The 16,009-nt window shown below is 40.6% G+C and overlaps 1 protein-coding gene across 1 annotated transcript; it reads left to right on the forward strand.

The window, feature by feature from the left end:
• Nucleotides 1–879: 879 nt before the first annotated feature.
• On the forward strand, nt 880–2,046 carry LOC149846585 (fasciclin-like arabinogalactan protein 21). The gene has a single exon (XM_089991665.1). It carries the CDS (start codon nt 880–882, stop codon nt 2,044–2,046), a length of 1,167 nt encoding a protein of 388 aa, XP_089847791.1.
• Nucleotides 2,047–16,009: the final 13,963 nt, after the last annotated feature.

Below are 16,009 nucleotides of genomic sequence, written 5' to 3' on the forward strand. Positions count from 1 at the left end.
TTGATGTGTTTCATGCTATATAGTACCTGATAAATTAAAGATATATTGCATACATGAATCGTTTGACATACACTTCAAACATCTTAGAATCGTTTGACTTATATTGCATACATGCTATATAGTACTTACTTGGTGGGGGCTAACCAATGTCTTCGTTTTCATCAGCATCTTAGACCATCCTCTTCCTCTGTTATATGAAAACTGAAGGCTTTGAATCGTAGTTTCTTTTTTTTGAATTTATAATCAGAAAGCCGCACCAGGCACTAAGGCCTGATCGCATTGACTCAGCCTGCCATACCTGCGGTCATCATATCCCTGCTCTCAGGTCTATGCTACACGTTGGCTTGTGCAGAAGTTTGACGCCCATGAGAATGGAACCTTGATTGCTCCTGTAGCAGCCAAGGACCCAACCCCAACCCCTTGGGGCTTTGAATAGCAGTTATAATGTACTCTTACTGTATTCCTTACTGTGATTTTTTCGGTCGCTTTGGTAGTATCTTGAAGGGCTTGAACCTTGTAATATCATGATTTTACAGAACCAGAAGATGCCACGCGGTATGACTAAAACAACCCTGGTTCCTGAAAAACATTTACTTAATATTGTTATAGGTTTTGAAAAGAACTGGGGGCAATTTCGTCAAATACTGAAATGAAAAAGAATCAGACGGGACTCCGTGAAAACAGAAATGAAGAAAGAAAAACGAACATATCTCTTGCAACAAACACAAACCGCCTCACATCCCACACTATTTAAGCCTTTTAACCTTCCCATATCCCCCATACATTCTCTCGATCTCGCTCTCTCTCTGTCTCTCTCTCTCTTTCTCTTTCTTTCTCACTCAGCAAGAAAGCTTCTTGTCCGCTACAGCCGTTCCCAAGATGGCGTCGTTCCACCGCGCCTTCTTCCTCCTCTTCCTCCCTTTCCTCTTTACATCGTCTCTCTGCTTCCACCACCACCATCAAAGCACCATCGATGCCCCACCACCACTCCCCGGCCTCCACCAGCAGCTCTCCTCCGTCCTCGTTTCTCTCGGCTACCAGCAGCTCCCCTCCGTTGACCCTTCCCTCTCCGATCCCCTCTTATCCGGCTGGAACCTCCCCGCCACCGTCTTCGCTCCCGCCGAAGGCTCCATCAATGCCTCCTCCATCATCCTCAAGGAGCACATCGTCCCTGGCGTCTTTACCCTCAGCCTCCTCTCCAAGCTCAAATCCGGCACCGTCCTGGAGACCATGAGCCCAGGACGATGCCTCGCCTTCACACTCCAAGACAACGCCACCACCATTCTTGTGAACTCTGTCCCCATCGTCCAACCCGACCTGTACAACGACGGCCTCCTGGTTGTCCACGGCATCGCCAACACCACTATCACCACCCCTTGCAACCCGCCTCCTGCCGCCTCCAATACCACCACCTTGACCGGAAGCCGCCACCACCCCTCGCCCACCACAGACGCTCCGGTGACAGGAGACCCCTACGTCCACACGTCGGCGGCGTCGGTCATGAGTCTGATGCTCAGCGACGCGATGCTCCGGCTCAGAGAGAGAGGCTACAGCATCGTGGCGCTCGCCATGCGGGTCAAGTACGCGGAGCTCGTGAGGCTCCACAACATGACGGTGTTCGCCCTCGACGACTCGACGATCTTCTCCGGTGGCCAAGCCTACGTCAACAGCGTCCGGTTCCACGTCGTGCCCAACCAGTTCCTCACCCGCGCCGACCTCGAGGGACTGCCCCTGGGCTCGGTCTTGCCGACGCTGGCGAGCGGGGAGAGTCTCGTCGTGACGACCGAAGGGGCTGGCGTCCGGATCAACTACGTACCCATCCGGTCGCCGGACATGTTCTACAACCTCAACATCGTGGTTCACGACATCTTTCTCCCCTTCTCCCACCTGTTCCAAGCGCCCTCCGTGGACAAGCCGCTCGGCGATGCGGTTTTCGAAGCGCTCAACCACGGTGATGAGCCTAGCCCGGCGGTGAAGGCGCTAAGATGGAAGAAGTCCGTGCTCGGTCCGAGCCCGGCCGTGGAGCTGGAGGATGACAGCCTTTGATCGGAAGAATGGAGGCCCCTCACTTGCTGGCTCTCTTCTTTTCTTCGTCTTTCTTTCTTTTCCTCCTCTACTGCTTCTTCGTGATGGTTTACTTGTAACTTTGATTGAGGTATTGGAGAGCCTACGGCTAGTAAAGCGTACGTCGAGGAGAGTACGATCCTTTTTTTTGACAACAGTGTTATCTTGCTTTCAACCTTTTTCTTCTCTATCTTTATTTGTTTTTTTATATTTTTTTGATTTTATAATAGAAAAAAACTGCAGCGGCGTAAAACTCCGAGGATAGAACCCTTGCCCGTGAGGCCTACGACACGCTTCAGCTTGTGCAAAAAAGCAACACAATCTAACTTTAGGGCTTGTGTATTTTTCGTCCACTGCAATCTTGGTAAGACTTGATGAGTTCCATTGATTGAACCCAAGGGCTTAAGGGTTAAGGGTATGGTTGATGGCTTGTCCAGGATGGGACAAAATGAACAAAAAGGATGGAACAGGACATTTGTTCTGTTCATTCTGTAACAACTGTTCCTAGTCCAACATTTGTTTAAACCGTACTCGGATGCTATGTTCCAAATGCCCATTGTTTGATGACAATGTGAGGACAACTTGGACAGTCATGGATAATGGATCAAATTATTTTGTTTTGGATCGTATGACCCGATCTGTCTACCATTTTACACGTTTTAACCAATCTATTATGGTTTTTTGCCAAGATATGGATCCAATTACAAAATTATATCTAATATCATGATTTCTTGCTATGAATATAGATTTAAAATTAGATTTTTGCCCTAAATATGGATTTTTGTCTTCAATATGGATCTTGAATAACATTTTTGTCATGAATATGGATTTGAAATTAGATTTTTGCCATGAATATGGATATTTGCCCCAAATATGGATCTTGAATTGGATTTTTGGCCCCAATATAGATTTTTGCCTCGAATATGGATCTAGAATTGGATATTTGCCTTGAATATGTATTTTTTTCCCGAATATGGATTTTTGTCTCAAATATGAATCTAGAATTGGATATTTGCCCTAAATATGTATTTTTGCCTCGAATATGGATCTAGAATTAGATATTTGCCCTGAATATGTATTTTTGCCTTGAATATGGATCTCAAATTGGATTTTTGCCCCGAATATGAATCTCAATTTGGATTTTACTTTACAGGCAAGTAGGCCTCAAAATCTAGGGCAAGCAAATGATTTCCAGCAAACAAACACCTTTTAATCAAACCAAGTATTGACTTAGTTTAGATCATGTTTTTCTGATGTACTTTGGTTTTAACAAGTGTTGACCACATCGTTCAAGTGAGAGAAACCAAACATAGTTTTTCAAAAGTTGATAAGCAACATACTAAGTGCACCAAAACATGTCAATGTAAAATGAAAGACAACAGTAAAGGTTCAAATAGGCGAATGAATTACTGCATAAAAGAAACCAGGACTGTTTGATGCAGTAGCCAAATGCCTGAGCTTTTGATGACTATAAGCTTCATTTGCGTCACTTCCATGCCAGTACTGCATACGACCCCCATAGTCCTACTAGTTGCTCACTCACACAGAATAGAATAAACTGATTGCTCCCATGTAGAAAGGACATGTGGGCATGGTTTTCTTGAACATAGAGTACGTGGTTATGCTTTTTCAGACACAATTATATTCAATTTAACAAGACATTTGAATCCATCCCTGGCTGTAACAAAAGTAAATACCTAACAAGAAAATATGAAAGAAAGAAATGAAGAGAGACAGAGTGATGCCTTGTTGTATTTGTAATTTTCAATTTTAACCAATTCCATGGACAGGAGAACAAAAATCAGAGGCAGAGTTACAAATATAATAAGCTTCAACGTATCAATATAGTTCAAAATTCAAATGTACCGGAGTGTGATCATATGCACAACAGCCTCTAGAAGATTAAATGACGCAACCCATCTTAGTAACAATTTTATTTCAGGCATGTGATGATTCAAAATAGAAATGATTTGATTTCTTCCATGAAAATTTCAAAAACTTTAAGATGAAAAGATTCCATACAATTCAATTAAAAAAACCAAATTCCACACGACAAGTTTAGTAGGAAGAGGCCACACAATCGTATTAATATGGTAGTAGGTCTAGCAAATTCGGGTATCATGTCAACTATGGGTCATGTGATTGTAAAGTGTGGGTTTCTACCTGAAGCTAAGAAGGTATTTGTTAGGATGAGGAGATGGAATGTGATATCGTGGACCATAATGATCAATTGTTATTTGTAACATAATCATGGGAAAGAAGCACTAAGCCTCTTATAGAAATGTGTAATAGTGACATTGAGCCTAACCAACACACTTTTACTGTTGTTCTGAAGTGTGCTTCTCTAGATGCAAGAAAACAGATATATGGCATTGCTTAAGGGCGATGGGATTTAGAAACTCATGTTGGTAGCTGTCTTATAGATATGTACATGAAAAATGGGGATCCAGAAAATGCAAGGTTGGTCTTTGACGTAATGCCTGAAAAAGATGTTGTTTCATTCAATACCATGATATCAGGTTATGGAAGAAATGGTAGTGGCGTTGTTGCCATAGAAACAAGTCCACTGAATGTCCTCTTACATTCTGTTGTTTCATAGATACAAGTAATATTTCACATTAAATCATTCTTGTTATAATCTTTACATGAAACTTTAAAGGCAAAAAGACTTAGAGATGATACTACATGTATAGTAATAGATATATTGCCACCAGAAAAGCCACCTACCTGTCAGTTTTCTAATTGATTGACTTAGCACCTACCTGTCTTTTGCTCACCTATTGATTGACTTAGCACGTACATTTCATTGCAGGTATTCTACATTGCTCTAACATACAGTCAAATAAGAAGTCCACCCGGGGAGTACTCCATTGCATTTTCTCAGTCTGACTTGGCTGCACTTCTTGTACCTCACCCATTACATTTTCCATTATGAATTCTATACAACAAGAACAACAACTACGCCTTCATCCCAAAACAATTGGAGTCGGCGATATAAACCAAAAAAGAAAATCATTCTGGGTCCTCCACATGAATCCTTCTCCTCCAATCATTTCTATCCAATGCCATGTCCTCGGTGAGGTTCAAAGCATTCATATCCTTTCTTATCATCTCCATCCAAGTCTTCTTAGGCCTACCTCGACCTCTTTTGACTAATATATTTTTCCATTTGTCCATCCTTCTAATTGGAATTAGGCCTTCGTCAAATATGTCCAAACCACCGCAAACGATTTTCTCTCATCTTATTTTCAATTGATGCAACACCTACCTTCTTACGTATCTCCTTGTTTCGAATCTTATCTTTTATTGTATTTCCACACATCCATCGAAGCATACGCATCTCAGCTACACTCATTTTTTGAATATGATGTCTCTTGGCCACCCAGCATTCCGTACCATATAATAAAGCAGGCCTAATTGTCATCCTATAAAACTTTCCCTTCAACCACAATGACATTCTACGATCGCACAACACTCCAGTTGCACTTTTTCATTTCATCCACCCAACCTTTATCCTATGGTTTACATCTCCATCAATTTCTCCATCATTTCAAATGATAGATCCCAAATATTTGAAACAGTCATCCACCGATATTTCTTGCTCGCCAAGTTTCACTACACTCTCATCACTACTGCGTTGCTTACTAAACCGACATTCCATATATTCTGTCTTACTCTTACTCAACGTAAAACCTCTTGCTTCCAATGTTTGTCTCCATAATTCTAACTTAGCATTAACCCAAGCTCTAGACTCATCAATCAAAACAATATCATCAACAAACAACATACACCACGACACATTTTCTTGAATTGATTTCGTAAGCTCATCCATCACTATAGCAAATAGGAAAGGGCTTAATGTAGATCCTTGATGTAACCCAACTTTTATAGGAAAATTGTTTGACACCCCTCCACAAGTGCGGACATTGGTTACCACTCCTGCGTACATATCTTTAATTATACTAATATACTTGAGAGAAACACCTTTCTTCATCATTGTCCACTAGAGAACATCCCTAGGTACTCTATCGTATGCCTTCTCTAAATCAATAAAAACCATATGCAAATCTTTGTTCCTCTCTCTATATCTCTCAATAATTTATCTAAGAAGATGTATAGCTTCCATAGTTGATCTTCCAGGCATAAAACTAAATTGATTCTCCGATATCATGACAACCTCCCTCAACCTATGCTCAATCACCCTCTCTCAAAGTTTCATAGTATGACTCATGAGTTTTATACCATGATAGTTTGTGCAATCTTGTATGTCACCCTTATTCTTATATAGAGGCACCAAAGTACTCTTCCTCCACTCCTTGGGCATCTTATTTGTCTGCCAAATCTTGTTAAAAAGATGTGTCAACCATTCTAAACCATTCTCACCCAAGCATTTTTAAGTCTCGATAGATATACCATCTCGTCCAACTGACTTTCTTGATTTCATTTTCTTTAAAGCCTTTGCAATTTCTTTCTTTTAAATCTTGCGCATGAAGTCACGATTCATCTCATGAGAAGGAATGAAGAAGTCTCCAAGATCCTGAGTATGACTTCAATTAAAAAGATTATCAAAATAATCTTTCCATCTCTCCTTAATCTCCTCATCTTTGACTAAAACCCTTTGAGTTTCACATTTGATGTATCTAACCATACCCAGATCACTCAATTTCCTATCTCTCATCTTTGCAAGCCTATAAATATTTTTCTCTCCCTCTTTGGTATCCAACTTGTCATAAACCTCCTTATATACCTTATCCCTCGCGTTTCGAAATACTTTCTTAGCTTCCTTCTTTGCTATCATATACTTTTCCAAATTCTCATTATCATGACTTTTACTTAGATTTCAATAACACTCTCTTTTAACCTTAATAGCTAATTTGACATCCTCGTTCCACCATGATGTATCCTTACCTAGTAGTGCACCACCTTTAGACTCACCCAATACCTCCTTAGCCACCTTTCTCATGTAACTCGCTATCTTATTCCACATTGATTCTGAATCCTCCTTAAGACACCAATCAACTTCCTTAACTACCTGCTCTACAAACATTCTTTGTTTAGCTCCTTTCAGTGCCCACCACTTAATTCTAGGATCTATCTTATGTCTATCCCTTTTACGACATTTTTTAATTCTAAGATCTAAAATTAAGACTCTATGTTGTGTAGCTACACTTTTTCTTGGTATAACCTTACAATCGATGCAACAACCCCTATCTCTCTTTTTAAGTAGAAAAAAATCTATCTGACTCGTATTAACCACACTTTTAAATGTTACTAGGTGAGACTCCCTCTTCCTAAACCAAGTGTTGGCTAAGATCATATCATAGGACAAACAAAAATCTAAAATCCTTTCTCCACTTTCGTTTCTTTCTCCTATACCATAGCCTCCATGGATACTCTCAAATCCATCCCTACTAATCCCTACATGTCCATTAAGGTCACCGCCGATGAAAATCTTATCTCCATGAGATATCCCTTGTGCTACTCCGTCTAAATCTTCCCAAAATTGACGCTTAATGGAATCATCTAAACCTACTTGAGGTGCATAAACACTAATAATATTAATGATATCCGTACCTAATACTAATTTAATAAGTAAAATCCTATCACCCTTCCTACGGACCTCAACTACATTATCTATAAACTCAAGACTCATAACAATCCCTACTCCATTCTTATTCCTATTTATTCCTGTATACCAAATCTTATATCCCCAAGGTTCTATCACTTTTGCTTTCTCACCTACCCATTTGGTCTCTTGTAGACATAAAATATCAATCTTTCTCCTACACATAACATCTACTAACTCTACCAACTTACCAGTTAAAGATCCTATGTTCCAAGTGGCTAACCTAATTTTATGGTCTTGAACTATCTTCTTTACCCCCACCCATCCAACAAAGTGAGGGAACCCTTGCCTATTTGACTCCACACCCAGGCGCCGGTGTGACGCGTCGCTTTTGGTTGTAGCTTCATCAATAAAGCATTTTTTATTTATTTGTATTTATATATATTTTAAAGTTTTTTAGGTTTTTTTTTTAATTTTGAGGCTTAGGCTTTACACCTTGAGGCCTATGTCACAGGGATTCATCAACCCATGGCAATCTTCTTTGAGTGATTCATCAACCTCCTCCTGAGGTAGATCACTCAATAACCAGGTATGCTCTGCTTCTACCAGGTCCTGAATGAAGTCGACCTCGAAAGAAGCCTCATCGCCGGCAGGTCCCATCGCCGCATGAAAAATGTTCAGCCTCATCTTCCTGTTGCCAAATGAGACATCCATCGCGTCTGTGCGACAATTAATGCATGCATTGGCAGTGGCCAGAAAGGGGCGTCCAAGAATGATGGGGGTCTGTCGCATATCATTAACTCCCTCCATATCTAAAATGATGAAGTCGACAGGGAAGTAGAAGTCCTCTACCTTGACTAGAACATCTTCCAAAATCCCTCGCGGGACCTTGATTGATCTATCTGCAAGTTACAGGGTCATAGGTATTGGCTTCATCTCCTTTAATCCAAATTTGTCATAAAAGAAACCCGGCAAGATATTGACACTTGCCCCAAGGTCGAGCAATGCACGCTCGACAGTGATGTCTCCTATGACACACGAAATAATTGGAGTCCCTGGGTCCTTAAGCTTTGGTGCTGCAACATCGCACTCACCTGCTCAGTCAAGTATATCTTCTTCGGCACTTGTGACTTCAACTTTCTTTTCTGCGTACAAAGCTCCTTTAGAAACTTTTCGTATGCAGGGACTTGCTGAATGACATCAAGCAAGGGGAGGTTTATCTGAACGTGCTTGAATATCTCAAGCATCTCGTGCATATTCACTCCATGTTTGCCTAATGACTTCGGCCTCTCTAACGCCTCAGGAAAGGGGGCTTTGGGAATATAGGACTTTGAAGGCTCAGATGGTAGAGCCCTCTCGCTTTCCTGAGGTGGGACGGTAGGGACAGACTGCTTCTCACTCGTTCTCTCTCTTTCTTCTGCAGCCTCCCTCGCTTGGTATTGCTTCCCATTCCTAATGGTGATTACCGCTTGAGCCTGCTCTTGATAGGCATCTGTCATATGCAGGCCATGCATCGGCTCCTTACCCCTAGGGTTCACCACCGGTTGGCTAGGTAAAGCTCCCTCACTCCGCCTGCTAAGCGCCTCGGCGAGTTGTCCCATTTGCGTCTCAAGCTTCGCAATAGAATGTGTATGGGAGCTCAGATTGACCTTGATATCCGAGAAGGCTTGCAACATCTTGTCCTCAAAAGACTGGCTGGACGAAGGCTCTTGGGACTGAGGCTGACTATAAGTAGGCTGAGCTGAAGGGTAGCTGGTTCTCTGAAATCCAGGCGCATAACTGCCTTGCCTGGGTTGGCTTTGGGACGGGTTGGGAGGTTGGGCTTGTGGATTTCTTCATGAAAAATTGGGATGGTTCCGCCAACCCGGGTTATATGTACTGGAATATGGATTGGGTGCAGCGGGCCTAGCGAAACTCTGCGCCATCTGAGCTTGCTCCTGGACAAACTCAGGGTACTGTGGCGCAACGGGGCAATAAGCAACATGGTGTGCAGGGCTAGCACACAACGCACACACCTGTAGGACTGGAGAGGGACCCGACAACAACTGATCCAATTTCTGGGACAGTTGGTCGACCTTGTTTTGCAACTCAAGGTGCATCCCTATCTCGAATATACCAGCCTTCTTCGCGCCATCTTGCACAGGTGTGGCCCTCTCAGATCGTGAAGCAGAAGCATGGTGTATGGAGTTCTCGCTCAAGGTCTCAAAAAGGGACCATGCTTCATCTTCACTTTTAAGCATAAAAGTGCCCCCACAAGCAGCGTCAACCATTTGACGGTTCTTCTCAATGAGACCATCATAAAAATATTGCACCAGCTGCCAACGGGGCACCTGGCGGTGGGGACACTTACGGAGAAGATCTTTCATCCTCTCCCACATTTCATGAAACATTTCTCCCTCGATCTGTGAAAAGCTGGTGATGGCTTTTCGATACTGGTTCGTCTTACCAATTGGGAAGTATTACTTTAAAAACTCCCTTTGCATATGTTCCCAAGTGGTAATTTGAACTGTATCGAGGGCCTTCAGCCAATGCTTGGCTTTATCCTTAAGGGAGAAGGGGAATAACGTCAACCTTAACGCGTCATCTCCAAATTTGTTGATCCGCACCGTAGAGCAGATCTCGAGAAATTCTTCGAGATGACGGTATGGGTCTTCGTTGCTAAGGCCATAAAAGGAGGGTAACATCTGGATGACACTGGCCTTGATTTCAAAATGGTTCGCTCCCACATCAGGTCTTGTGATGCAGGAGGCAGGAGTGTATATGTTGGGCATGAAGTACTCCCTAAGAGGACGGATCAACTGCTGATCTTCAGCCATGGGGCTGGATTTATGGGCTCTCCTAAAGAAAGATTCGGGATCCTCAACAAATTCGGCAAGCTCAGGTTCAAGCGAACGTCGCCCGTGCTTGCACCAAAGGGTAGACCGGTGCAGCAACCGTCCTAAATTGGGTTTTTCTACCTAACTAACGCGCTAGCGGCCAAACCACAAAGCGAGTAACAAAAACAATTACTGAAAACAAGAAATAAACAAGCACCACGCAGTTGCACTCAGTAGAGAATTTACAAAAATAAAATCTATGTGCACGGTACCAATCGTACACAGTCACTTCTAAAAGGATCCTAATGGGTGAGCTGTGCAGAAAAGTAAGCTTGTCTCTACGGTATGCACACACGTGGTTCTAAGCCTAAATGCGAAAAGCAAACTAAACAATCCTAATTAAAGAACTGAATTAAACTAACAACCTATAAATACGAGAACAAACACAAGGCAATAAAGTGAATACTAGTATTTCGCCGTTCCCCGACAACAGCGCCAAAATTTGGTGTGAGTTTTATGAAAACTCTTTTTAAAACAATATTTTTTTTTAATGAAAATCCAGTGAAAGCCAGACACCAAAAATATAAAAACCGGCTCACACAAGTGGTGGAGTCCGGGTCGATCTCAGGGAACGGAAAATACTTGTATTCAAACACACACTAAACTACTCTTTATTGCCAAAAGTAAAAGAATAAATTAAATAATTAAATAACTAAGGGAGTATGGCCCTACGCAGAGGGCTTAAACAAAATAAATGGTTTTATTACAGACCTAATTAAATGAATAAATATCAGAAATAGAACCCTAATCTAAAAAGAAAAGAGAAGGCTTCAGTGCTTCAAGTCCTCTTGTCCCTTCTTGAGGTAATGCATGTTTTCTTGAACTTTTGCTTTTCTGAGGGCTCCCTGAAAGGTCTTTCTGATGTATGAAAATAGCTTTATCGCACGTTCCACCACTTCTCTACAACATAGAAACACAAAAACAAAGCAGTACGACGAAGCTAAACAAGAAATTAATAACTAATAACTAAAAACATTCAGCAAAAACAAGATTTGCATTAACTAACTAAACTAAACATAAACTGGACTATGAACAAACTAATCTGACAACCTAACACTAAAGGACAAAATATCACAACCGATTTAACTAACTATAATTCATGAATTAATGTAACAAACTAATGCCTAATACAAGAAATCAAGAAACTCACTAATCAACTAAATGAAACTAATCAATACTATAGGTTGTACGGTGTTAACAAATAGTAAGACATGGAATAATACTACTAGCTACCTAATTAATTGATCTTAGGTGAAATAAGAAAAATCAACTAATGTTAATACATACCCAAAACAACTAGCGTCTAATGTAGTAAACTACTTAAAAAGAAAAAAAAAACTTAATAAGCTAAAACTAAAACAACCAAAAAGAAAAGCTGGAACCAATTAATCATGAGTTTTCAGTTGACTCACAAACATTATGGCTGATAAACAACACACGCTGAACAAAAATCTATATTATAAACACGTCTGATTCATCTACCTAACTAGCATTAATACTATCCTAATTGATTAAGCTAACACTGCAGCCAAAATGCAATGGAAAATCACCCACCTATGCAAAAGAATCTTAAATGACACATCAAACCAAAACCGACTATTCTATACCCACTAATTTGATAGTATATAAACTAAGGACATCTTAGACTACTTGCTGAACAAAAAATTAAAGAAAACAAGACGTTGCTATGATGCTAAAGAACCAATGCTATACTCAACCAAAAAAGAAATAAAAAATGCTAAACTGAATAACAAAAGATGCTATTTGAATGAATAACACACGAAAAAAAAATATAAAATGATGGATGTAACCAGCACAAAACCTACTGAATGGAATAACATGCAGAATAGAATAGAACGTTGAATGGAAATAAAATGGCTAATCTGTGAACACAATATTTTTTTTTCTTTTGTTTTGTTTTCTGTATTTTTTTTTTCAGATAATAAAGAAATATGTATTGCTGAACTAAGATGCGATATGCCAATGTGATTCTATGCAACTAGCTACGTTAAAGAGATGGGAATAAGGAGAAGGTCACTCACCGAGTGATTCCATGGATGGGTTGCGAAAAGACTGGTTAATCCTGGCTGTTGCTGCACCTTCCCAATGAAGAAGATGGAAGAACCGGTGCTGGAGAATACAACAAGAAGAACAAGAAAAGGAAAAGGGAGAGAGAGAGAGAGAGAGGCGTACAATCCACCAGGGAAAAACGTCTCTCCCTTGCTTTAGTATACTATTTATAATATAATATTAGGTTAAAGCAAATTTTTCAACACAAGTCCAACAGTTTTCAATAATTTTCAAAAAGACCCACTTTAGTAAAACCTATTTTATTGTCTAAAAAGAAAACTTCCTAAACTAATTAAAAATTACAAATTAGCTAATACAAACCTAAGCTAACTAAACTACCATTAAGAAAATCTAAATCTAATAAAAATACTAAAACCGTAGAGAAAGCGTTGAAAACTCGATTTTCTGATAAAATTTGATTCAATGCGATTTCTCAGAATTAACAATAAAAATGGGTTTTTAGAACGATTTTTAACACGGATCATGCATAAATAATGATTAATAAAATGCAAATATTATGCATGATCAAATACCCCCATGCTTATCGTTTGCTAGTCCTGAAGCAAACTGAAGCAAAAACAAAAATACTAAACTAGACACAATAAAAACCTAACTCACTTTCGTAGGAATCACGGTTGCAATTAGCATATGCAACAAGCCCTTTCAACCCATGAGTTACCCCAGTGGACGAGTAAGGTCTCGTGAGGGTTTGCAGTGATGCTACCCACAAACATCTGCGTCAAGTATGCATAAGCATTTTAAAACACAAAGCATTAGGCAGTTAAGGAGTTCGTTTCAACAAATATTTCATGCCATTGCATCATCAAAACAAGATTAGAGTCTTCTACTTGCCACCACAGAATAAAATATTTTCTTTCACTTTTCTAAATAGCATAATCATTTATGTTTCATCCTTAGAAATTCAAATACATACATATCATTATTTAATTATCCTCACTCATATGTGTTCTGCACAGGTTTTCTCAATATTTGCTTTTAAGCAATGAACTTTTCTCTTTTACGCTCTTTTCTCTTTCTTGATTTTCAATTTTCCACATTTTAAATTTTTTTTTCTGAGCACTATACCCAATTTTTAGTTTTTGTGACCCGTGTAACGAGCTTTGGGTCAGTGACTCCCAGGCCAGACGACCTTAGGGCACCAAATACAAAGTATCCCTCAGACTTAATTGTTCGAGTCACTAGACCTTCAATTTTCTATAGTTTACGTATAGTCTACTTTTCTGTCATGTGCAATGTCAATATCTATTACGCTCTCTATAAAGTCCATGTAACGAGCTTTCAGGCCGATGACTCCGAAACCAGATGGCTTTAGGGCACCAAGTGTAAACACCCCTCAGGCTCTACTTGCTCGAACAAAATAGGCCACAGATATCAACGTAGACAAAGAATTGACTTCCTTCGTTATCCTTTTCAACATGGACTCAAACACTTCAACTTGTGTCTAAGCTCAGCTACTAGGGAGTACAAAGATATCAAACAACTAAACGTATGCTCGTTTCACTTTTTGAGCTCATAAACGCAATATTGTTCATTTGCTTAGTTTTTTAAAAAAATAAAACTGTGCATATCCATACTTGTGTTTCAAAATAAACTCTAACATGCATCTATAATCATTTCTTTGAAATCCACATAAACAACCACAATTTTCTAGATTCGTGTTAGAAAAAGTTTTTCGTGGGGCTTAAAAATTCTCTTAAAACGTTAGATGTTGCAAAGCAATCATATAAGTTCAAACTCATTCCCTAAAAGCCTAATTTTAATGAGTTGACATAAAAAATGCAAGTACAAAGACATGAAAAGTTTAGGTGTGCAAACTACACCCTCCCCCATGCTTGAATGACACTGTCCTCAGTGGCACTCCCCCATGCTTGTATGAAACTAAGAGGCTGCACTTGAGAACAAAATAATTGAGAGAAAAGAGCAGAAATCACCTGAGATGACATATGAATGCATGTCCTACGATTACACAAGAATGCATACCTAATCTAACAAAACACTCATGAGATACAAGAAAGCAAAGCAAAATAACAAAAAACCATCTATGATATTTACTAGATCCTACTAAAAATACAACATACAAACCTGTGCTCCCCCTCATGCATCCACGAGGTTAATAGCCTCAATGTCTTGCTGCACCACCATATCAGAAATGTAAGGCTTCAGTCGCTGCCCATTAACTTTGAAAATGCTACCCGTTCGAGGGTCCAAAAGATCTACCGCTCCATGTGGAAAAACTCTATGGACTATGAATGGTCCATCCCATCTGGACTTCAGCTTCCCTGGAAAAAGATGGAGACGTGAATGATAAAGCCACACCTTTTGACCAGGCTCGAACTGCTTCCTCACAATATGTTGATCATGGAAATGCTTGGTTCGAGCCTTGTATATTTTGGCACTCTCGTAGGCTTCATTGCGCAACTCCTCAAGCTCACTCAACTGCAACTTCCTCTCAGCTCCAGCTTGGACCATATCAAAATTGAACTTCTTGATAGCCCAATATGCCCTATGCTCCAATTCAACAGGAAGGTGGCATGGTTTCCCAAAAACCAATCGGTATGGGGACATGTCAATAAGAGTCTTGAAAGCAGTCCTATAGGCCCAAAGGGCATCATCAAGGCGTTGAGACCAGTCCTTGCGGTCTGGCCGGACTGTTTTTTCAAGAATCCGCTTGATCTCCCTATTGGAGACCTCGACTTGGCCACTAGTCTGTGGGTGGTACGGTGTGGCAATCCGATGATGTACCGAGTATTTCCTAAGTAAGGAAGCTACTTGTACATTACGAAAGTGTGTACCACCATCACTAATGATCGCTCTAGGGACTCCGAACCGACTAAAAATGTTGTGCTTGATAAATCGGAGCACCTCCTTATGATCATTGGTTCGGGTGGCCACGGCCTCGACCCATTTGGAGACATAATCAACCGCCACTAGAATATAAATAAATCCGAACGAAGGCGGGAAAGGACCCATAAAATCAATGCCCCACACATCAAAAATCTCAACAATCAAAATAGGAAGGAGGGGCATCATATCACGCTTGGCAATGCGTCCCGTCTGCTGACAGCGCAAGCACCTCCTACAAAAATCGTGAGCATCTCTATGCAATGTCGGCCACCAAAATCCTGACTGGAGGACCTTTGCGGCTGTCTTTCGACTAGAAAAATGACCTCCACAAGCCAAGGAATGACAGAATGATAGAATGGAGTCATACTCCTCCTCAGGAACACACCTCTGAATCATCTGATCCGGGCATAATCGAAACAATTCTGGTTCCTCCCAAAAATAGTGCTTTACCTGCGAGAAAAATCAATCTCTCTCATTGTGGTTCCAGTGCGAAGGGTACTCTCCAGTCACCAAAAAGTTGATGATATGCGCGAACCAAGGCAAATGCTTGACATGAAAGAGCTGCTCA

The sequence above is a fragment of the Nuphar pumila genome, chromosome 2 (assembly GCF_984573655.1).
Source record: "Nuphar pumila chromosome 2, dmNupPumi1.hap1.1, whole genome shotgun sequence".
Taxonomy (NCBI): domain Eukaryota; kingdom Viridiplantae; phylum Streptophyta; class Magnoliopsida; order Nymphaeales; family Nymphaeaceae; genus Nuphar; species Nuphar pumila.